The 24,909-nt window shown below is 37.8% G+C and overlaps 1 protein-coding gene and 1 non-coding gene across 4 annotated transcripts in view; both read left to right on the top strand.

The window, feature by feature from the left end:
- The first annotated feature begins 696 nt into the window (after positions 1 to 696).
- trnar-acg (transfer RNA arginine (anticodon ACG)) lies at positions 697 to 769 on the top strand. Its single transcript has one exon. It is a non-coding gene; the product is annotated as a tRNA-Arg (tRNA).
- A 459-nt stretch (positions 770 to 1,228) lies between these two features.
- banp (BTG3 associated nuclear protein) overlaps positions 1,229 to 24,909 on the top strand; it is a 31,944-nt gene continuing 8,263 nt past the window's right edge. The window contains exons 1-11 of one of the 3 annotated variants that reach the window (XM_067503027.1): positions 1,229 to 1,562; positions 4,032 to 4,110; positions 4,422 to 4,528; positions 4,643 to 4,842; positions 5,111 to 5,200; positions 5,917 to 6,089; positions 7,561 to 7,800; positions 10,354 to 10,512; positions 11,934 to 12,055; positions 13,264 to 13,335; positions 15,498 to 15,542. In XM_067503027.1, the coding sequence (XP_067359128.1) occupies positions 4,041 to 4,110; positions 4,422 to 4,528; positions 4,643 to 4,842; positions 5,111 to 5,200; positions 5,917 to 6,089; positions 7,561 to 7,800; positions 10,354 to 10,512; positions 11,934 to 12,055; positions 13,264 to 13,335; positions 15,498 to 15,542 (1,278 nt within the window). In that variant the 5' untranslated portion in view covers positions 1,229 to 1,562; positions 4,032 to 4,040. The remainder of the gene's footprint in view (positions 1,563 to 4,031; positions 4,111 to 4,421; positions 4,529 to 4,642; positions 4,843 to 5,110; positions 5,201 to 5,916; positions 6,090 to 7,560; positions 7,801 to 10,353; positions 10,513 to 11,933; positions 12,056 to 13,263; positions 13,336 to 15,497; positions 15,543 to 24,909) is intronic. The other 2 variants (XM_067503029.1, XM_067503026.1) reach the window with 2 other exon arrangements.

The raw sequence follows: 24,909 nt of genomic DNA, 5'->3' as shown, positions 1-24,909 counted from the left end.
CTCTGTCTCTCATGCCTTGCCTTGGTTTCTATGTTGCACCCCGAGTTGAGGAGCCAGAGCAGCATGAGCTGAACCACAGTCTTTGCCATGGTTCCTACAGAAACTTCTTGATATCATTAGGATTCCTTGCACTTGCTGTGACCTTCCTTTCCCAGAGGACAATTCTTCCAAAGGCTGTTTTCTGTCGTTATTGTGCCAGGGGAGCATCCTGGCCTGGCAACCCGGCCACAGTTCCTTACAGTAGATGCCAATCTTTGTTGATCATCATAGGAGCTGGCCAAGCTCAGAGTTTCAGTTTCAAATTTTATACTCAATGTTAAAGTAAAGTACCTCACCAAAGATGGGTTCCCTCTGGTCCCTACTCCAGGGCCTAGCCTCGCTCTTCTCTTTGATGTTAAGTGTAACCCAAGAGCTGGCCGACAACCCACCCGCTCCATAAGACGCACTTACAACCCACCTCATTGACTGCTTACGTCATGCACGTTTCAGGCTTTGGCAGTAGCGGCAGCATGCTCTCCAACGCTCTCCCAGCCAGTGAAGCTTACTGAGGAGATCAGCCACCTCTCCAGTTCCATTCTCACCATATGCACCTTGTTTGCGATCATTTAAACAGACATCTCGATGGATAGAGTCTATGAAACTGAGTAACAGAACTCTGTTTTATATACAATTGAGATGGCACTGTATTCTGAATTCGGGCCAGTGGCGCAATGGATAACGCGTCTGACTACGGATCAGAAGATTCTAGGTTCGACTCCTGGCTGGCTCGATCGTTTTTTTTTTCTACTTATAATTTAACTTTCGTCCAGTCCAGTTTTCTAATTATATATATTAAATATGTAAATACATTAAATGTTATGTCAAGTTAAGTCTAAACCGCTTTAGCAACCACACATAACAACATGTGTGATAACATAACGCATGCAAATCATGCCTGTGCTTAATCAGGAAGGATGTTTATAATCCCTACCTGAGTGGATCCAGACATGGCTTACTGGAGGGACCCACTCTTCATAATAGACAATATTCTCCTGGGCTGCCCCTCTTCACATGTCTCGGCTTACAAACAGTCTAAACCGCTTTATCAACCACCCATAACAACATGTTGGGGCGGTACCACACAGCCCCCAAGGGCGTTATATAAAAATTACTATTAAGTAAGATGAACTGTCAATATTAAAATATACAATCCGTTTATAGATGCAAATGCTATAGTTGTATGTGTTCTATATGTTTTCAGGGATTACAAATCCGGATCAGCATTTTTTACAACATTTAAATATAAAAATAAACCAAAAGCGAGATAGTTTAAATCACGATTTCTGCTGGTAAAACGATCTACGATGGGAAGTAGTTTAATTTGAGTTTGCGTGTTGTTTCTGTCGTGGAGGTTCTCTGCAGGTTCCTTTTGAGTGATCCTAGGCTCCCCCCGAGCAGCCCTCCATCTGAGGATCAGGCTTAGCTAGGTCTCATCTCTCGCGAGGAACGACGCCGTTATCGGAATCCCTACAAACAACACGAGAATTCATCATTCACACGGTAATATAACCCAATCTTACATGGTACGTGTGTTGTGTGCCAGCACTGTGGAAAAGAAGCTGTATCAAATACATATTTAACCGTTGTTTCTTCAAATACTTTACGATTTTTGCATTACATTTCGGCGGCCTTTAGGCCCAACTAGCATGCTAGTCACCACGCTAGCTTAAGCATCGACTCCCTGGCGCTGCTTCAGCTTAAATGTTAGCGCGCAAGCTTGCAAGTCCGATTTGTAGCGCCAGCTAACGTTAGCAAGCAACGTTAGGCGTCGTTATTTAAGCTAGTTAGCTAACATATTTGGTCGTTTGTTGAAACATCCGTTGTAACGCTAACCACATTAGCTGCAATATTTTTAGAAATATGCGATAATTTAGTTAACCAATAAATCAGGATTAACAGATTTCCCCTTTATTCTGCTGATACTACATACTATCATATATCCGCCCATTTAAGCTAGCTAGCTAGCTAGCTAGCAAGAACGTTAGCTATAGAGCAACCCGACTCATATAGCGTTAAACGAGGTTAACTTAAACTGGTTACCACGCAGTGTGATAACGTAACCTTATTTATATGTTGGTAGCTGCAGCTTAGGAGGTCAAAAAAGCGGTTCATATTCTCTGTTCTTTAAGAGCCAACGCATCCCAATGTCACCTATAAGTTACCATTAATTAAATGCTAACGACTTTTGCAGTTAAAGGCATGGTGAGGGTGTGCTTTTCATTATCAAAATAGTCAATATGTTTTTATACTGAATTCCTATTTTTCCACGAACCTAAAAACTTGAGCGCTCAGCCCAAGAAAGGGCCGTAACAAGATGGGGTTTCATTTCTTCCCCTTTCTAATAAACAATAACTGACGCTACTTTTGTATGGATCTTAGTTGTAGCCATAGCTAAATTATGTGAATACAACAATCACAATAATGTGAATGTTTAAATCAGAATGTTTTTAATAGAATTGAATTGCACATTTAATTCCTTGCGAGATGTGCAGAACCAGCAGTATAGTATTTTAAAAAGTAGGAACATGTCTTTTCATATAGTATTCACACATATATTCTGTAATAACAGATCAGACTAAACACTGCCAGCAACAATAAAGTGTAGTGTTGCACCTAAATAAAATAAAAGTTGACATGAAAAGCAGCAAACACAACTAAATCATCAGATTCTGCACAGTCTTTACAGTAATTGACATTACTTGAAAAGTGTGTGTGTGTGTGTATATATTATATATATATACACACACACACACACACACACACTATATTGCCAAAAGTATCACCCATCCAAATAAATGAATTCAGGTGCACAAAGCAAGGTCCATAAAGACATGGATGAGTGAGTTTGGTGTGGAAGAACTTGACTGGCCTGCACAGAGTCCTGACCTCAACTCGATAGAACACCTTTGGGATTAATTTGAGCGAAGACTGCGAGCACTGTGTGTTATGTATTTCATAAACACGCTCCTAAACCTCGTGGAAAGCCGTACTAGAAGAGTTGAAGCTGTTATAGCTGCAAAGGGTGGGCCGACGTCATATTAAACCCTATGGATTAAGAATGGGATGTCACCAAAGTTCATATGGGTCTAAAGGCAGTTGAGCGAATACTTTTGGCAATATAGTGTGTGTGTGTGTGTGTGTATATATATATATATATATATATATATATATATATATATATATATATGTATGTATGTGTGTGTGTATATGTATATATATATATATATACACACACACACACACACATATATATACATACATATATATATGTATAGGCTTGACAGACATAGAAAACCATGACAAAAGAATAGGTAAATATCACGATTAATCATATTTCTTAGGCACATTCTTAAATCTCAGTTACAATTAAAGTCTAATCCAGATCAAAATGCTATTTGGGAAGTTGTTTATATTGGTACAGTCTTTTCTACTTACCCTATAAAATGGATTTTAAAAAAAACCAAAAATGTTTCTTATAGCATCGTATATATTGTCACTGTGTGAAGAAAAAACAAATATAGAAAGGAAAAATAATAAAGATCAATATTCTCAGAATAGATTTTTGCAAGTTTATGTTTTATTGCGTGTTTATCGGGAGAAATATACCAATGGCCAGTATGTTATCAGAGTTTTAAAAATACGAATCATCTGGAGAATATGCAATCTGAAGTTTCAAGTAGTGCAAATTCATTCATTAAAAGAACTAGGAACACCACCAAAAAACCTACCTTAACGATGGCACTGTGCCTGAACATCTTGGTTTACTTAAGAAGACGAAGAAGACACTCAACCAGTGTTTCCTAGTTCTTTTTATCCCTAAAAACCCTTTTCTCAAACATCCTTGAACTGCACAAATGTGAGCATATTTCTGTAGTTTCAAAAGGGAAGATTTTAAGTGCAGTATTTCTATTTATGCAGCCAGAAGAGGTCTGGGGTGGGTAAACAAATGTTTTGCTGTTTATTAAATTACCCAATTTGTTTTTTCCTTCCAGTTTTGAACAATGTCTGAACAGGAGTTGGACGAAATTGTGCAAATAACAGTGGAGGACTTTAACCAGGATGACCGTACAAGTAGGATTTGGATTTTGTTTTTTTAAATTTCTCATAAACTTTCAGTAATTGAAAAATTAATATCATTATATTTTTTAAGTTTTTTAATTAATATATTGATATTTGCTGTCTTTAGGCATTTACCATATCACTGCATGATTTAAAAATCTTTATAACAAACACTGTATATTTCTTCAGACACTGTAGCAGCAGATAATAATATTTCTTCAGAAGCAGGGACACAGCTTGAGTCTAGACGTCCCATAGTGAAACCTCACAAACAGGCTGTTATGTGTAATTATGAGGGTGTATCTTGATTTGATTTATGCCAGCCATGTTGGACAATCATGAAGATGATGAAGAAAGACCTCTGAAGAAAAAGAGGAAATTAAGTAACAGTCAGGAGAACAGCAACAACCAAGACATATCTTTCATTAAGGTATGAGCTCTGTCTAATGGACATAAAGCATATATATTCTTATATTTGAAGAATTACTGGATAGAAAAAAAAAGAAAGAAATTAAACATTACAGATTGTATTCTGTCTTTGCAGAACCTGCTGGTTTCATGCACCACATCAATCAGCCAGCGACTGGAAGGGGTAGAGTCAAAGTTACAGGCTTTGGATGCCACATGCAAAGCCCTTGGACGCAAATTAGACAGTCTGATGCCCTACACCAAAAGTCCTATTCAAGTTCCTATGGTTGCAGGCTCACCTCAGGGGGCCACTCAAACGTGGAACAAAGTACGATGGTAAGTTCACATGTCAGCCACTAACACCTTTAGCGCATGTTAGACATTCTGTCCTTTTAGTACTTAAGTGCCATCTGGTGGTCATGAATTTAAATTGGAGAAAGTAGATGTAATCTAATGTAATACAGATAATCTGGTCTTTTAGTCATTTTACAAAGCAGTGTTTTGATTGCAGTAACAACCAGTACCACACAACTTAAGTTTAGTTTAGAAATGTAAAACCTGTATAGATGTGCAAGTTAACCTTGTGTTTCAACTCCTCTGTTAGTGTTGTTCCACAGACGAATGTGATAGTAAGCAGAGAACACCCAAAGGCCCCTAGTCATGAAGACACCCCTCTAGAGAGCCTGCTCAGCGAGTGAGTGGTTTACATTTACACTACATATACAGTAGGTTTGTCAGAAATTTCAGCAGCGGCTTTAGTCACTCACTGCAGTTACATAATTTAAGTTGAAGTGTGCCTATTCTGGTAAATCACGGGCTGAAAAATGTGTTGAAAGAAGAGCTAGACAAGTAACACAAAATAGTAGTACAGAGATCTAAAACAAAGTTTTGTGGGTTTTCTGGTAATTGGGTTTTTATGGACAAAAAATTATATCGGCTAGTATGCTGTCATCAGACTTGTTTTAACTACAATATTATGTTACTGCTATAATTAAAATACATCCTATCTAGATGATGCAATGTTTAAATCTTCTGTAGTCACAAGGGCTTTTATTAGTGTGAGTGGAAACGTTTTATAAGATATCACCTTGCAATATTATTCAATATTTTTTTTTTTTTTTTTTTTTTTACTTATGTAACGCACACAAAATTGTAATTAACAAAAAAGTGTCATAATAAAATAAAATAATTTACATTCTGGCCAAGCTTCAAACTTAGCCACAGCCTCTTGCTGTGACCACTTTTTAACAGTAATCAAATGTAAGGTACATTTGTTCCTTCCTCAGTTTTCACTTCAGACAATAGAGGGCAGCATAGAATCTGAATTTGAAATATAGGGTGGCCAAACCCACAGTGTTTTGTATTTTTTATGTAAATTCAAATATTATGTATATTGGGTTTGTTTTTCAGCACAGTGGCAAGGAGGCGACAGAACACAATCCTAGTAAAGGTGCCAGGCCCGGAGGAGAGTCAGGAGGAACAGGAAAGTGGCTCAGAGGCCAGTGACTCTGTTTCTAATGGTGGACAACCCAGCAATGCACAAAATGGCCAAAATGTCACACTCATCACACTCAATTCTGAAGGTATAACACTACACTATACACACAGAAACACAAACCCTACATATTATTGTTGGGGGTAGTAGGGGTAAGACATTACCAATGTAATACAATTTTCATAACATAATACTTTATTAACACGTAATTTGGTAATGTGTTACCTCAAATAAATTGTATTTCCAGGAAGAACTTTTGTCACATTCACCCTCTGTTTAGTGTATAAATGAAGCTGGTTTAATTTCAGGCTCTGTGAGTAGGACACACACATTTTTGGGTAATCTCCTCCATCACTATTTGCAAGCGTGTGGAAATGAACATATTGGCTATATTTAAGAGATTGTTGAATATTATATTTAAAACAGTGTTTCTTGCATGTATATATCCACTATTAGATTATTCACCCTATTAAGCTGGAAGCCAGTCAGTCTCACAAATTTTGAGTTGTACCATCACAGATCAGGCAGTGGTAAGAAGAGTGAAAGGCTTACCGGGGTCAAAATCTTATTTTTTGCTGATCTTATGCATTTTTATGGCAAATTTATGCATCAAGTTTTTGCGTTGTGTAGGCAGCCAATATGACTTTGAGTTATTGTGTCCTTTCAGCATGTCACCCATCTCACTAATGACTAAACATCAGTGTGCAGCAAAATAATGTTTTAAATCTATAGTGCAAAATGCAATAGTAATTACTAAAATTGCAACATGTAATTATGTTTAGTCCTCCATATAAATGATTTTGAATGTTCCTTTTTTTAAAGATTGGAGTTATTAAAAATGGCTACGGTGACTCTTTCAGATGGTCTCCATATTAAATAGAAAGCAAGCTGTGCAGTATGTCATGGTCTTGTGGTTCTTTTGCAGAGTCTATTGATAAAATGCTGCAATTGTTTGTTTATTCGTGTTTTCATTAGCATTGCTCAGTGGTTCTGGCTAGGCCTGAGAGAGAATAGTTATAATTACACTAACCTAAATGAAGTCCATATTGTTGTTATATTTGGTGTGATTGTTGGTTGGGTTATTTTCAGTGGTCTTGGTGAGTTTTTGGTTATCTTCAAAGGCAAGCTATTATTTATTTATTTGCAGCTGTGGGTTACCATAACAAAACTATGTTAGTCAGCATTAGCTAGTTAGTAACATGTGGTGTTCAGACCAGCTTGTCTCATTCATTGTTTGTGTAGTGAACATAACAACTAACATACGCTATGAGCAAACAACCAAGCCAAATATTCTGCTTTTCAATTACTTTAATATTTATACAATTTTGCTAATAATTCATATCCTACATCTTCTTTACTACCACAAGGGTGTGCTATTGCATTGGATTAAACATCTAAGTGATTCTGTTCAGGTGTAGTTTTTGTCGAAGTATGTAAACCAAAACACTTTATAAAATATATATACAGTGTTAGATCACACTATGATTATCACAGTAAAGGTTTGCTAAAACAGAATTGTGTAGCTGTGCCTGAAGAACTGCTCCTTCTCTGTTCTCCAGACGATTACCCAGATGGCACCTGGCTGGGTGACGAGAACAACCCAGAAATGCGTGTTCGGTGCCCAGTGTCTCCAGCTGATATGCTTCATATCAGCACAAATTGCCGCACAGCAGAGAAAATGGCACTGACACTGTTGGACTACTTGTTCCATCGGGAAGTCCAGGCTATGTCTAACCTCTCTGGGCAGGGCAAACACGGCAAGAAGCAGCTGGACCCACTTATGATCTATGGCATTCGCTGTAAGTTCTGTCATCATAACACCTACCTTTCACAGGTGTATACAGTTTAAAGGTGCCTGCTTCATTTAATAAGGTTTTGAAAAGTGAAGAAAAACCTGGTGATAAACATTATTCCACAACAAGCGTACAGTAACAAACAATTGCCAGCAGTGGTAGACCAAGAATGAATATTCAGAAAAATATGATCAGAAGCTGACATTTTGCTGTTTAACCCCTCAGCTTCTTGTCACATGTTTTGAGCTGTTTCAACTTGCCTGTCAGTTTGACTTACTTGGCAAAATGACCCATTAGTTGCTGCCAAGGCAGAGTCTAGTAACTGGTTTTTATATCATGATTATTACATGATTTTGCATCATTTAAATTATACTAATAAATTTCACTCAGTTGGGGTTTAATTCCTTGCCCCCTTACAGCAAGAAATGAACTCTCTGAGACCTTCCCACATTTTATCCTTGTTCCCTTACAAAGCGGCACTGAATTGAACACAGAAATAGACTGCAGTCTCTATTCCCAAGGCAGGTTACAACAACATGCATTCATCATTGCACACACGCATTAATGTGCAACACATTTTATAACATACCAGACTCTAAATGACAAGCATATGTCTGGTAGAAAGATCCTAATGGAGCCACTCTCAATTCAGTGAACACTTTAATTCCTGATTAAGCAGATTCAGTGTTATGATGGTAGACAGATGGATATTTATGAAAGTCCTTTGGCTATATAGTGTGTTTATATGGCTCATACTGTTAGTTGTACTCTATTCTACAGAGTACAACATATGCCCCCTACTGGAGAATGTATCCTATGGCATCCTTGAATGTTTAATGTACTTGGTTACCTCTATTTCCTCTGCATCTCTATAAGTCTGTTGTTACATGCAGATTTTGCCTGACATAGAGGCATGCAGAGGCTGGAATGGTGCCAGGTGACTTTTGGGTGACTCATTCTACCTTGTGTTTAAAAAAAAAAAAAGAAGAAGAAACACCTGCCTTGCTTGCCTGTACAGGACCCATCAGGTGTGACAGGGCTGCGAACCCTCTATACACAGATACCTCTTAGCTGCCCTTCTCTCATTTTTTACCCTCAAGCTCTTGCTGCAATGTTCATTTATGTAGAAAGGAGCTGTCATGTGGCTTAACCTCTTCAAAGAACTCATAACATAGAGAAAGACAGCTATTTAACGCAACCAAATGCATCCAGTCTTACATGCATATATCCACAATGAGGGAGGGATGAGGGTCGGTCTCATGTGTCAACACTGTTTTTCAAGAGGTGTGAAGGAGAAGTAAGCACAATCAATACAGCTGTGTGTAAATTTTCACATTAGTGTAAACGGATTACAGAGGAAGTGGTCCTATTGCAAACACCTTTTTATGTGAATTTTCAGACAGGCTATGTATGCCCAGCCTGTATGTTTTCTAGTGCTGTAGTCTTTTTAATTTATTGTTACAACATAGGTGTAACAATAAATTAACCAATAGAACATAAAAAAACATATGAGATATTAAAACTGAGACATTTTACAATTTCATGGAAAATATTAGCTCATTTTGAATTTGATGGCTTAAACACATCTAAAATAAAATTGCGAAAGGGTGAAGTTTACTATTGTGTAGCATCCCCTCTTCTTTTATCAGTGTTTGTAAATGTCTAGGAAGTGAGGAGATCAGTTGCTTGAGTTTAGAAGACGAATGTTGTCCCATTCTTGTGTGATGCAGGATTCTAGCTGCTCAACAGTTCTTGGCCTTTGTTGCCGTATTTTTCAATTTATGATGATAATATATAGTAGATAGGGAGATTGTCAGTCTTCATAGTTTTAGTTGAGGAGCATTTCTCTGGAATTGTTTCACAATTTTTAGATGCAGTTTATATTTAAGAGACTCTGCCTCTCTGAAATGCTCCTTTTATATCCAGTCATGTTACTGAACTGTTGCCAATTAACCTAATTAGTTGTCAAATGCTGCTCTATTTGTTTTTGATTTGCGGCAATTACTTTTCCAGCCTTTTGTTGCCCCTGTTCCAAATTTTTTGTGATATGTTGCCCTCCATTTCAAAATGAGCTAATATTTTCCATGAAATTATAACATATCTCAGTTGTACTATTCAATAGTACAATGTGCTCTAGATTTGAAAGTAATTGCATTTTATGCATCGTCCTAACTATATTTGATTTGTGATTGTATATGTCTCTACACACAAACACAACCCTAAAATGTATTATCAAACAGTATTTCACCTAGAAAATTTGTTGATGAAGCTTATAATTTATTCGCTAATGAATGATCCTACTTGAAAAATGATTCATAGGTTTGTAAAGTTTGTAGTGTATTTTCTGGCTTCCTTCACAATTGTTCAAAGCAGGCTATTTAGTTTGCTGCACCCTGAAATAGAGAGGGGCCATTTCCAAAGCAAAAGGACACAAAAACACGTCATGCATAAGAACTGATTAGTTTAGATACAACCATTATTGACAAAGCCAACAATATTGATGGATAAACTGTAAGTAAGTGATGACAACTCTATGATGACTTCTCTATGCCCTCCTAGGTCACTTGTTCCACAAATTTGGCATCACTGAATCAGACTGGTACCGCATCAAGCAAAGTATTGACTCAAAGTGTCGCACTGCCTGGAGACGTAAGCAGCGTGGTCAGAGTCTGGCTGTCAAGAGCTTCTCTAAACGCACACCACGCAATTCAGTCACAGGTAAAGTGCAAAGATGTTGCATTTAGAAGATGTTGACCATGGCACATGCTTTCAGTAGTACAATGTGCTCTAGTTTATGTCTGTGTTGTGAGTTGTAAATTGTTAAAATAACAGTCAAATCAACTTTTTAAGCAAGTTTAAACACACCACTGGCTGAAAAGGGAGACATCAGCTGTTGTGTTCTTTTCCCTTAAGGCACAACTATTGGTTTTTGACATCAGCTTTTTCATTAAACTCAACAAAAGAATTTCAGATTTTTTTCAAGTGGGCTGTGAATTTAAAATAATGATGTGATATAGCCCTTGACTAATGCCTGTCCTTTTAGTTTTATGCAGGAAAATGATGGTATAAATATAGTAAGATTCTGACTCAGTGAATGCAGACAGATCTTTTTCATCAGCTATACAAAAGCTAATTTAAGACTTGAAACAGAATGCAGATATAGTGTGCATCACTGCAGATGGTTGTAATTTGCAGACAATGCCTGCTGTCCTTCCCTTCCTGTGAGCCCTCACCTCTCACCTCTGACCAGGGAAGAGTAAAACTGCAGGGAAAACCCAAATATCCTGTGAGCACACACCAGGACTGAATAGTCAGGCCCTGCCTTATCAGGCCACAAACACCCTAGGGTGTACAACACAAATACTAGTTCAGATGGTGCTTTCACATGCAAAAGACATCTTCAGTCAGAAAGTAGGAGCTCAGACCAAAATTTTATTTTCCAAAGACCACCTTGGTTCCTCTTCTGTCAAATGAAAGTACCTGGGCTTATTTACATAATAATGTGCATAACTGTACTATAAAAGAGAGGCAAACAGCCATACTTTTCAAATCAATACAAAACAACACATTTGTGAAGTATGTGATACATACGGTATGTTTATGAAATTTAAAAAATGTCTTAGGTGGCAGTGCAAATCTTTTCTGTCCTCACTTCCCCTAAATGGCCTTTTTATAGCTGCACATATTGATGTCTCACATGAGATGATGTAACGTTATTTCTTTTGTGGCCTGTGGGGTAGACTCAGCTGTTACTGAGCACTCTGCTGTCTTTGACTGCTGACATGATGTCTTGATGTCATTCAGTTTGTGTGAAGCTGTGGACACATCTATGCAAAGGTTTTTAGAATGCTGGTGTAGTTTTAGACTGAGGCCTTTGTTTGTGTTTGGCTTCTAGAGCATGAGTGTGTTTCGTTGGCCAGCTGGAGAGGTCTTGTTGTGTATTTAGGCATTTGACAAAGTATAAACAGACCATCATACAGCAGATGACCTGAGAATTTGCAGGTTTTTTAGGAGGTTTATAAATCCTTGTATGATTCTGTGTGGATCATGTGATGCTTTATTCCTAATTACTGGTGCATGTTGGAATAGGTTGCACTGCATTCTTTAACATTAACAATAATTCTTGTTGTCCTGTGCAGAGGGAGGCATTGCAGAAGAAACAGCCCACATTGAGACAGCCACCCAGCAGACTTTGCACTACACGCTAGCCAATCAGCAGGTCCAGTTCCATCATATTGGTGAAGATGGACAAGTTCAGGTCGTGAGTATCTCGGGTCCTGGGGGTCCTATCCCTCTCTTTCTCTCTCATCTATCTATATCTATGTCTATATCTATCTATCTATATCTTTATCTATCCAGATATATCTAACCATCTATCTCTATACCTATATTTATATAGATATGGATATATATAAAGCTGACTGGACTGATGTGAACTTTTGCAAAGTAATTTCCATTTACATTCAGCTGTGAGGCTCCACCTCTGCTCATTTACATTTACATTTACATTTAGTCATTTAGCAGACGCTTTTATCCAAAGCGACTTACAAGTGAGGTACAAGGCAAGAAAAAATCTAAGTCAAGTCATCCGCTCATCTGTGCACTCTCTGCACTGACAGTGTAATGTGTGATGACAGTGCTACAGCTATCTCATAATTTACAGGAGTGAGCATTTCTGTTCTTAATGGGTTGCCTACATGATGCATGAGCTTGAAGGTAGTGATGATAGATGACTTGTCTGAGAGAGAAAAGAACAGGCATAAAGGATAGAGGGCGGGCAGACAGGAAGAGATGTTGGGCAGAAGGTTGAGGAGTGGGAGAAAAACATTGTCAGGAACTCACTGTGTAGTTATTACCCTGCGTCATTCTGTGGATTATTAAAGGGTGCAGCGGAGCTTCAAATTTATGAGTCTTGCTAATATAGCACGGGACGTCAAGATTACATGCTGACAGTGTTTCAATGCTGCAACCGTTTTTACTAAACAAAATCTATATTGTATTGTTTCCAGTTTAATGGTTCCACTCTAGGTCTGCTCAATTATTTTGCATGCATTTTGGAGACTGAGGCAAAAATTAAGGTTGAAATGGCTTCACAACATTTCGAGTTTAACTTTTAACACTACTTACATGTGCATATGTTACAGTGAGTTCACTGCGTTAGTTCAGCATTAGGCTTTATCTCTCAGAGTCTGATGAATCAAGAATCCAAGGTTGGAGCTTTCTTAGAACAAAATTCCATTGTTTTGTTACTGTCCCTCTACTGCAGCTGAGCAGAAAGGCATAAGGACAAAATGTTTCAATAAAAGACTAGGTATGATTTATAGTTGTATGGTAATTACATAATTTTCATTATAGTTGCCTTGTAAATATTACTAAGGATTTAAGATAAATCTGTATTTGCCAATGTACTGATATCAGTTTCACTGTTGCACCTGGAGTTGTCCCTCATTCTTCATCCGTTTCTTTCAGATTCCGCAGGGTCAGTTGCACATTGCCCAGGTGCCACAAGGAGAGGAAGTACAGATCACACAGGACAGTGAGGTAAGTTGGTGTTTTAGTGTGAGAATGAGAAAGACCACTTCTTTTTTATTAATTAAGCCATTTTTTGTGGTGGTTATTGAATTTCTCTGTCACTCAGGAGAATTAGTCTCCTAACTAGATATAACTGTAACAATGACCTAATGTTTGACAAGAGAATTGGTTTGTTGGGGAAAAAATTAATGATTGTTAATATGTTGTGCTGAGACTTGTTGTAATTTAGTCAATATCTGGCTAGCTAATGATTTACATTGTTTGACTTGCTATTTGAAATTATCTGTGATATTTTCATAAGCATGTGAATTTATCAGATGAACCCTTAATCCAATCTTGGATCAAGGCAATTCCTAATATTTGACTTTACTGGAACAAGGACAACATGTTTGTATTTAGATTGTGTATAGTGCAGTGATAGATTTGAATCAACAAAGAAAAAAAGTAAATCATTCAGTAAGCTTTTTTAAATCAACATTGATCAACAATTAACAAATGGAATATAAATCCTATAAAACCTTTTGCGTGATAGTAAACCTCAGTTGTGCAGAAATAGAAAGTCAAGTTTCTTTTATGTTCTTTAGGCCAAAAGATGTCTGCTTTCTACTACATTAATCTAACGTTTTACAGTATCTTGTGAATTAGCTGTCTGTCATGTTTATGCCTCGCCAAGTGTTTCTTAAGATACAGAAGGGTTTGACCGTCTTCATCTGTATGGAATTAAAATTATTCAGATTTTTAAGTACACCCTTTTCCCAATGTTTAACAGAGTATAAGATTGTCTAATCCTACAAGAAAAGTACAAAATCTAGAAGAGGAAACTGCTATTTTACAATCTTTTTTATAATTTTGTAAAGAATGATTCAACAATATTGTTCCCTATATGTTTCTATTTACTCATCACTCATGCAACTTATTGCACCTGAGCAATGCCTAATGACCACATTTAAGCAAAAACTGATGTTCAGATTTTTAGCAAAAACTGATGTTGTGTAAGGAGTATCTTAATGTTTATAATATCATCCTACTTACTTTATGCATTAAATTATTTCTTCCGACTTTACATTTCTGTGTGCACACACAGAATTGGCCAGTCAGCTGAAATCGGAACCTGACTGCCAACCACACCGTCTGCTAAAGACGAATTTCCACATCACCACTGCTGTTAATTATTTTTTTTGAGGATGTGGGAGACAGATTTATTTCAGGGCTCCAGGCTGTGTACACACATACACATGTAATCACATATTGTATATTATATGTGCCAGACATGCATGAAGCTTGGGTTTTGTGCAAAACCAGTTGACACCTTGACAGTTTTTTTTTTCCTGAAGGACACTCAGGGGAAGAAATGCATGATTGAGTGAGAGAGACAAAGTGATTAGGATGCAGAAAAGCTCTAAAGCTTTTCCTGCTCTTTGTGGCCAAAGCCAGATTTTTTCTCCTCTCTCCTTCCTATTCTATGATATTGTTTGTTTTTTAGAGTTCAAAGCTTAGCAACAAAGTCCCACTTCTCCCAACTGCCACTCACAAAATATGTTTTCATTAGGAACGGGCCCCTTTCATCAAAGACACTGATTTCAGTGTGCTTGAAAAGGAAATGAGCTGTTTGAGAGATTACGCTGCACTGTGTCCATATGGCAGCTCAGACACCACTGCATACATACATGGTGTACAATTAGCAAACAAGACAGCTGAGTTTAAATATGGCTTGTGTAATATCCTATTTCATGTGGTCATGTTATTATAACTGTGGCTATTCAGAGATTTTATAATGTTCATTGCATTTTGATGGAGACTACAGTGCTTGTGTGCCTGCATGTGTGTGATTGTGTTTCTGTTTTTGTTTTGAAGAATCTTGATGTAGCCAGAAATTAGTTTTGTTGATGTAAAATACAATGACATTGCGTCATTGCGTCCTCTTCTCATTCTTATTGCATCATGTCTAAATACTCCACTGTGGAAACAGTTTAGACACTTTCTGATATTGCCATGCTTAACATATCAACGGAAAAAGGGAGTAATTCAGTTTAGCACTTCTTGTGGCCTGTGACAACTCAAGTGTTGGCATTCATGGCAAGTTGAAATTAAAAGGAAGACAAGAAGTAGGCAAGACCTTTTTATGGCAGCAGATATACAGTATGTCATGACATGCCATTTCTCTTTTTCAGGGAAATCTCCAGATCCACCAGGTGCATGTTGGTCAGGATGGGCAGGTAGGAACACATTGCCAGTTAGTGTTGTATGATATAATGTGCAAATCTGTTATAAAATCTTTGAATAACAGAACTGAGCTTTATTTACTCAAACTCTTTTGGCTTCAAACTAAAGGTAGGAAGTTGGTGCAAGATGTCAGTTTTGAAATGGTCAGTGCTTTAAGTCTCTTACCAGACCAATGGCATTCAAGGATTTTTTTTTACCACATAATGTCAAGAAACTTAATTTTATCAAATTTTTATTTTATTTTAACGTTTTATCACAAAGATTTTCAAGTTATTAGACTAAACTCATGTTATGAAGAGAGGCATATATTATAACCTTCATTTTTTATCCTACAAAGATGTGTTTGGATTTTTTTGCTGGATTTCTTTGTGCTGTTGCTGCACAACAGCCCTTAGCCATGTTTGTGATTTTTTTTTTTCATGTGACCGGGACTGGCAGACACTAAATGTTTGCATTTTTCAAATTTTAATTTAATGAACGTTTCTTTTTTATGTGTCCAGTGATGTCACCTCACCTTCTATTGTTTTTTTTGTTTGTTTGTTTGTTAGTTTTTTTGGGTTTGGCTGTGACAGGAATATTTTGTTGAATATTTTACTAATCCAGCATATATGTTGATCACATTAATCTTGCAAATATTCAACATATGCCAATGGTCCTTTTTGTTTTGAAGATTACTAGACAGGATGTATAGAATGGAAGGGTGGAATAAATCCAACAGAAGGGATGTATTGATAAGGACGTCTCTTCCCTTCACACACAAAACTACATACATGTTTAAATTGTGGTCGTTAAGTGAAATTTGGAATCAAAACCAACCTAATTTGCTCAGGATGCAATGCCCAGTAAAAGTTTTTCAGTCGTAATTTAGAGCACAGAAGCTTGTTACAAGCTAATGCAGTAATGTTTTGGGTTATTCTAATGGGATCTTTGACTGACCAGGTAACATAAATTTACTAAACTGATAAAGTTTGCCTTTGTGTTGTGTCAAGTACATCCCGACAAACCTAATCAGCATTTCTCAATAGCAAATTACTTAAAGAACTGTTGGAAATAACTGGAAAAATAGACTCACACCTACACACACACACACACACACACACACACACACACACTTAGATTTTCTTTGTGTCCTGCCAGTGTCTGTGTCTTTGTTTATCCCTCTCCCCTGCTCTATCTCCGTCTTGGATGGGTTGAACCCAAGGCCCTTCCTGTTTCTCTGTTCTTTCCTCTGACATCCAAGCGAGTCTTGATCAAAGCCGGCCTGTGTATGACCATTGCGGGTCACATGTGGACGCCTGAAGACCAACACATAATTTTACATTCATGAGTTCATCATGTTGGTCTAGAAGTTGGGCTTTAGGAAAAGAAGTTCTTTCTCATGCTGCCTGTCTGATGGTTAAACAACAGGTGTCTTTATATAACAGCCCATAACATATTTTTAATCTTGCTAAAATGTGAAAGGAGGCAACAGATAATAACTACTGGGGTTATTACTAATAAGTTACACATTTATATTTAGGCCGTGAATTCCACAACACTACCTAAGAGTAGCTACACTATTCATGACTAACTTTTGAAGTACACCCTACCAATATTGTTTTAGAGCATAAAGATTTAGGTTGGTTATTGGGCCACTAAAGGGTTTAGGGCTTCCCAAATACTGTAAAAGGAGATTTATTCATTAATATGATGCCAAAACGGGGATATTAGAGGGTTTGGACTGTAATGCAAGTAGACATTCAATAGCTACACAATAGTGATTATTGTAGCATTGCTTTGTAAGGAGTTAGTGGACCTCCAACAGCGAACTTGAAAAGACAATCATCACCCATTCGATGTCGAGTAATATGCCAAAATTTGTGGTGAAGAAGGAGTTATAAGCCACCCAGCAACTGGTCCCATGTGCTTTCGGCTGCTCAGCTCTTCATTTTATAGTATGATTAAGATCTCAATCATCCAGTTTGCTCATAGGTTCAAGGCACCATTGGCTATCTGGGTACAAGCACGTTTGTGATGTGTAAATGCATCTGCTTTATATGAGGGTTTTTTGTTCCTGTTTTATTGGCTGTTTGTCTCTGTGTGTGTTTTCAATTGATTGAGGTAGTCACCACACATCTTTGTATTCACTCTCTCTCACACAATTATAAACACACATGCATGTTTGTGTCCTTATGTGACCCAGTCACTGAGCCTGACAGCAGCATTCCTCTGTCTCTCTAGAGTCTTGGAACAAGTTTTTGTCACAGTTTGGTTTAGATTTTGCACCACAACACACATTTCCAGCAACTGTTTTGCAAAAGTCCTTATGCTTTTTTGGACTGTTTGAAAAGGTATATATATTATGTCATACACAGCACACATTACTGAACACGGTATTTGAAACTACAGTGTGGACTGTATAAGCATTAGTTCTTTGTAGATAGACACCAAAGTATCTCAGGATGCAAGAACTAAACACTGCACAAAGGCTTCTATTCCCTTGGCAGTGTCTGGGAGCCTAGTCCAATAAAAAGCACTTTTATTTTATTTTCCCTTTCTTTTTAAGCCCATTCTTTGATGGTGTCTGTAGTGTAGATAATAGTGCAATGCCAAAACAAACTCAGTGAATTTGTCTTCAAATCTCATGTGTTCAGGTCGAGCTTTTCACACACAAACGGTGGTACACTACAGTGGCAGCTTTTACTCACTTGTATGTTCTCACATTGTTATGGAGCAGAGGACAGGCAAATGTTTGGTCAGTTTTTAAATCAAATGAATCCCAGAAAGACCATAGAGGCGTTCAGAGGATAACCCTTGTTTAATGAGATAAATCTCTTTGACCTGATATAGATGCATATGAATGACATTGTTATTATCATTATTGGTGAAGTGTATCTTGGACCAGAATTTGTTAAAAACGTCAAACAAAGATCTGACTGCATCCTGATGTGTGCTTTCTTAAACATGTAATTTGTGTGTTTACAGAGAAACCTACATCAAATAAACTATGTGCCAAGCTATAAGCTATGTTTCTCTAGCAGAATATTGACGTTAGTGCAACTTAGCATGTGCAGTATCGTGCGGTCTTTCTCTTTATTTCAGTCTGAGCCCTATCAGTCTTCCCTGTGCTGTGGCTACACCTGTCTTTTAAAGGACACCTGGCACTTTCAGTTACTCTGTGCAATATTATTAGACGGATGTTTATACTCTTAGGTTGAATCTTGGCTGCATTTAGATCCGGTACAAAAATAGGGAAATAAAAAAAAAAATGTGGTATTTAAAGTTTTAAGAGCTTCACACAGATTTTATTGCACTCTGTGCTTAAGGGCTGTCTTAATTCTTGTGCATGTTTTCCTTGTTTGCTGCATCCATCAGCAGCATTTGTCCTATTGAGATGATCAGATTCAGCATTTTAAAGTGACCTGATTTCCTTTTTTTCCCCCCCTCAGTTATGTTTGGAGCTGTCATGTCCATTATGTCTGGCCACAATCAGATGGAATCATCTTTTGTTTACTGGACACAGATTGCAAATTGATTAATGTTACTCAAGTTGCACTGAGAAGATGAGTATTATTCTGGCCTTTGTTCTGGAAGCAGTTTAGTGATTCCCTCCGCTGATTTCATTCCCACTCCACCGGGGATTGGCGTGGTTAATGGATCATTTAATTTATTGAGCACATGCCAAATCAATCTTTCTGGTTGTTTATTTTTAATAAATAACACATAATGTAAGCCCCCCCTCCAATCAGTAATTTTACAGTGTACAATAAAACCTTTCTGTTCATAGAACAAATACTAGTTTTCTCAACAAGAACAACTATGATGCAAAACAAAAATTGGTGCACCATTCTAGTTTCGCGAGTTGTTTCAGTTTTGTTTACTGTTAATGAGGCAGGGCCTAATATTCTCTACACGCCAGCTTCATACTGTTTTCATAATGCACATGCACATGTACTTTTACTGTTTTCAGAAGCGATTCATTTTCTCATGTATTACATTTTTGACTTGAGAATAAAATCACGGTGGGTGATTTTATTGGGTGTTGATGCAGTATGTGTTGTCATGCAATTATTAACACAAGTAGCTATGCACGGACAAAACTGCATTTGAAAAATAGATTTTCCCCTGTGTGATAATTTGATCAAGAAAGTTATATGTTATGCAATCACTTCTCATCCCTGGTCTTCCTTATGTTGCTCACAGCCTATTAGTACCATGCATACTTGATTACTGTTGCTTTTTCAGCAAGAGATAAGTAGTAGGGTGTGGGGCTGTTGTAAGAGCATGGAGAGGGCAGCAGAATGACGTCTCTGTCTGCTTTCTTGCTACTCTTCATTCTCTATATTACCACAGGAGATTTACTGCCTCTTAATATTCACTTTATTTCTACATTTGTCGAACTCCTCATGTACACATCAAATCTGTCTAGTTTGGCTGCAGATGTTTGTGTTTCCACTTTTATGTCAGTCAATGCCAGCTGATCCCAAAACTTTGCCAGTTGAAAGCCTGAGCAAAACTGAATCCAAAGGTCAATGGTGGCCAATAAAAATCCTCTCATGGAGACAGAAAAGATAGCAGACTCATGAAACTATTAAATAACTACTCTTTTACTGCACTCCTTCTCTGTCATAGCCTCTTATCTAGCACCCCTTTCTCTGTGTGCTGTGCAGACCAAATGGAGGATTGAAAGATGAAAGGAGTGACTGATAAGGAGGAGGGAAGATTGAAAAAAGATGAGGACAGGAAAGCCAAAAGTGAGACTGTCTGGAAGAGCTGTTTTGTCACATTCATGATTGAATTTGACACGTGAGCTGTGAATCAGCATAAAACATTGTTAATCAAATGCTTGGTACCAAGTGCCACATGAAAAGAGAAGGGGCCTCTGCAAGCTCAGGAAAATACTATTTCTGCAAAGGGTCTTTTTTCTCTTACCCATCTTTGCTGTTGCTTTCATTTGCAAAATTGAGAATTTGCAAAGTAAGAGAAAAAAAATCCAACCATATAACGTCCCGAGGACCAGCAAATGCTGTGTGCAGGTTTTAGAAAAGTCTTTCAGTAAGATAGCTTTAAACCCATTGCATGTCAGCCTGAACAATCTAGTACCTCTCAAGAGATAGAAATAAAGCTTTATCAAACTCACTGACTGTCAGTTATTTGCCGATGATAGGTCTGAATGTTGCCCACTGGGGGCTTTAGACATGATTGTCAAGAGGCTAAACTTGTTCACCCTCACCTCGCTTGCCTCATAGTTGAACCTCTGCCATCTTTTCCTGTCAGCACGTGTTACTGAGCATCTGTTCGGTCCTCCCAAACGGCATTGTTCATGGTCATTGTGGGAACTGGGTCACGGCACAGAGTCCAGCTCAGCACTGGTCCCTCCAGGCTGTCCAGTAAACACAGAACTCAGAACAAGTCTAGCACCAGCAAAAGTACAGGCATAACCTTTTGTGTCAGAGTAATGTTGCAGAGAGAGTAAGGAAAATGTACATTACTTGATAAAAGGGAACAGGGAAAGACAATGAAGTAAGGTAACAAATGGAACAGATTAGAATTAGAATTATTGCATTTTGACCTCCAAACTCGTATTGCACTGGAAGTGTTAATCTTCTTACATTTGTGCCAAAAGCATCATCCCTTTCCAATGTCTGCTGTCAGTATTTGGTAAATGTTTGGTAAATGTCTGGCATTATTGAACAGTATTTATTGTATGTGTCACTTCTACACACAATCAGATGCTTGAACAATCTGTACAGTTAACCTCACAGAACCCGTGTGTGATTTGTGCTGGATTCAAGCTGCTAGTTCAAGAGCCGAGTTACTCGGTTGTCCTCTCTCTCTGCCCAAAAATGTTGTTTCTAGTGCGTAACGGTTGTTCAGATTCCTGTTATTATCATTGTCAGGGGAGGGTGAAAATGAGATGAAATGATACAAACAAGATGTTTTATGACCAATGTTTAATATAAGTAGGATGTACACAAGCATTGAAGGATTTAGAGGTCTAGTGGTGGATATCATTTCAAAGGGTTATTGGTCGGGTTTGTGCCCTTGTGGCATCGGGGCCTAGAGATAAAGGGCCACAGATCGGAAAATCCTTCCTCTAAATGTGTCTGTGGGTGTGTGTATGTGTGTGTTCTTTACTCTTTTTTTTTTTAAAGCAGTGCAGAGGAGGGTACTACCAGTGTTTTCTTTTGTCTTTGTGGGCAGATCCCAGGGTTGCTAGCTGTTTAAGTAAGAGGGACCAGATGTTTCAGATATTTCAGTATGACTCACCCTTAGTACAGGCCTGGTGCAGAAGTCTCTGGCCTGGAGTGCTCCATCATCCATCAGTTTTAACAACAGCAGGAACCTGACAGGGACAACACAGTCAGTTTACTTGACAGATTTACATAGTGAGGCTCATGGTGATCATAACCAGGTCAAAGTGGTACATTTTCTTAGTAAATATCTTGATCACGTAGTTTAGTACACATTAGAGTCATATTGAGAAAAAAGTGTATCCATTAAAGTCCTGGTACGATGGAAAACAAAACAGTTAACTTTGGGGTGGATAAAGATGATAGCAAACACGTTGCTGCTGTGTTTTAAAGTTATTCAGAATTTTCAATCTTACCTGGTGTGCCAGGCGTGTTGAAGCTGCGCCCTCTTTGATATCACACTGGGGATATGTACCCCTTGCTGAAAGCTATGCCTTTCAAATTATTCTGTGTAGAGCATGATTAGTTTTTTAAAATATATTTATGTTTTTTTTTCTGTTTTGGGGGGAGGGCAGCAAATACCATTAAATAAACTAGCAGTGTTTTTTCTAATAGTCATAGCATGACAGCTTAGATAAGATAACACAGATGCAGAAAGAAAAAAATTCTTACAAAAAATGTAATCAAATTTATTACCATTACTATTTGACAATAATAAATAATTTGCCAGAGAAAGAACAAAACAGAAGGTTGATATTGATACATGATGGATTTCTCTGAATGGTTTGTTTTGATTCTTTTTTTACTAGTGCTGGCAGATGTACAGGCAGCAGTAAAAGTCATTGTATCTAAAATATGTTATGGGTCAGTGAGTTAAAGGTTGTAGTGTGCTACAGACTGATGTAACATAACAGATTTCCTTCAAAACAGGTCTGAGATTTGAAGTTGTTGGATGTTTGTCTGCTGTGAATTAAAGATGCAGGACCCAATAAATCCTCTTCAAGAGAGGTTGTTTGGGTGTTTGTGTACTACTTAAATGTTTGTTACCAGGTCATTTAGACAGCTTTAGTCCAAATAATTTTTATTGGTATTTGATATCTAATGGCAAGTACCAGTAACTTTCCATTTATGTCATGTGGATGAGATTTAATTGAATATATGTTTTGGCCTCCTTCAATGGACATTTGTTAATTGTGACTCAATACTACATTGAAGGACTTTTTAAGATACTTATTTTTTGCAGTGTGATATTTTGTTAGTTGAGTTTTAGAACCTTTGTATATCATCTCCTCTGGCTCCATTGATATACACAGAATAATTGGAAACATGATAAAGTCATCATCCTAAATCATGAAATTTACCAACATTGTAAAAATGCCTTCGTTGTTAGGCAAACCCAGTTTGGACTTGTGCTAGAGAACAGAGAAAAACTTAGTGGAATTTTCTTCCTTTTTATTTTTAAGAGGCCTGACGCTTAATTACAGCTGTTATATTTGTCATCAGCCCCTTTTGATTTGCTGGTTCTGGATCAGAATTTAAGTCAAGCTGGTTTTGCCATAGACTATGTGAATCTGACTCCGAGTCTGCTGGTGGGAGTTGCAGAGCAAAGGATGCAAGGGAGGGTTTGATTAGATGCAGGTGTTGAGCTTTGGTCTAGAAACAGTGTCAGTGTGTGGGTGGAGATGTGAAGCAGCGGGCCAGGTTAGAAGGCCAAGTGTCTCACAAGACATACAATTTATTGAACAATGTTTAAAAGTGTAATTTATTGACAGGAGATGGATATAAGTGAAATCTCTGTCCATGGATACATACTATAAGTGGTCAAAAGTCTGTTGTTCACAGTCTCCTCCAAACAAATGTTCAGAACATTGTTTCTATGGGCACTTTTACAGCCAAGTCACAGCCAGGCCTTAGTCTCCACTCGTCCACTCCCATTACACTCCAAGTTCCACCCAGAGTTAGTGTTTCTGCCTGGACATCTGTCCAGGGTTGGCAGTTGCAGATATTGTTGACGGCTGTGAAGCTGAGAGGAAGTTCCAGGCACTCTGAAGTCCAAATGTTTCTTTTTTCATTTCCCTGTTTTTGTTTTTTTTGTTTAAATATACAGATCTGCTGGGAGTAATAGGAACCAGATTTGTGTGGCTCTCTTTTCTTTGACCTCAGAAAAAACTGTCTTATGTGTATAGGTTTTTATTTCCTCAAAAAGAGGATCTTGTGTTATGGGGGATTCCAGCATACTTTGATTATTGTGTGGGTTAAGCAAAATCTTTAAAAACAAACTCAGACACAAACATACACATGCACACTTAGTGGGTGACTCATAGCATCATCTGATTCACAGCTGAGTTCAACTGAGACCTCCTGTGAGCTTGGGAATTGATGCCAGCCTGCACTAAGTATGTTCATTGTGGAAGCAAGTCACTAAAATTGATGCATTACTCTGAAACTGTTAGTCAACATAGTGAAGGGTATTCGGAGGCATTGTTGTCTTTCTGAACAACCCATATTTTCTGAAAGCCTTCATTATTCAAGTATAACTAGTTCCATATGAAATTAAAGGGGAAAAGTATGCTTTAAAAATCCTCTGAAAAGTAGAGATACGGGCTATGTTAAAAAACAATTCTTTCCAGTTGGTAATTGTCTTTTAGTATTGGAATCTTGAATGTTTCTTGCATTAAGCTGCCGTTGTTACTCATATTTTTGTATTTTCTTTCCCATTGCTGTATTTCTTTAGTGTCCTGGATCCATTACTGAAAGCATTACGGCATCAGTTAAAGATTTATTTATTTTTTTGTTCCTTTTTTTCTCAAGGCCATGGCAACTAGCAAAGCCTGCAGAGATTTTAAGATGGGTCTTGTTTGTTTCTCTGTAATGTGCTTCACTACTTTGGTCCTTTAACCCTATTTATTTCCTTTGCTTTACGAGGCTAGCCAGCCAGCCATCTCCAGCCAGCCAACAAGTGCTGATTATTTAATGCCTCCAATCCCTGAAACCTTGGGGTCAGCAGTAACTAATACACTTAAGTTATGCTGATGGCCCCTGTTTCTGACAAATTGAGCTCACTATGTCAAATGTAATATATTTGGCAACATTTTAAGTGAGTCATCCCAGCTCTTAGTTTCACACAGATACAGTTAGGCAATCAGGGCAAGACTATTAGTTTTGCCAGTGCTCAGGGACTTGTCCA

This window comes from Channa argus, chromosome 4 (assembly GCF_033026475.1).
Source record: "Channa argus isolate prfri chromosome 4, Channa argus male v1.0, whole genome shotgun sequence".
Lineage (NCBI taxonomy): Eukaryota > Metazoa > Chordata > Actinopteri > Anabantiformes > Channidae > Channa > Channa argus.
Note: the sequence above shows the minus strand (reverse complement) of the source record. Positions and strands in the feature narration are given on the sequence as shown.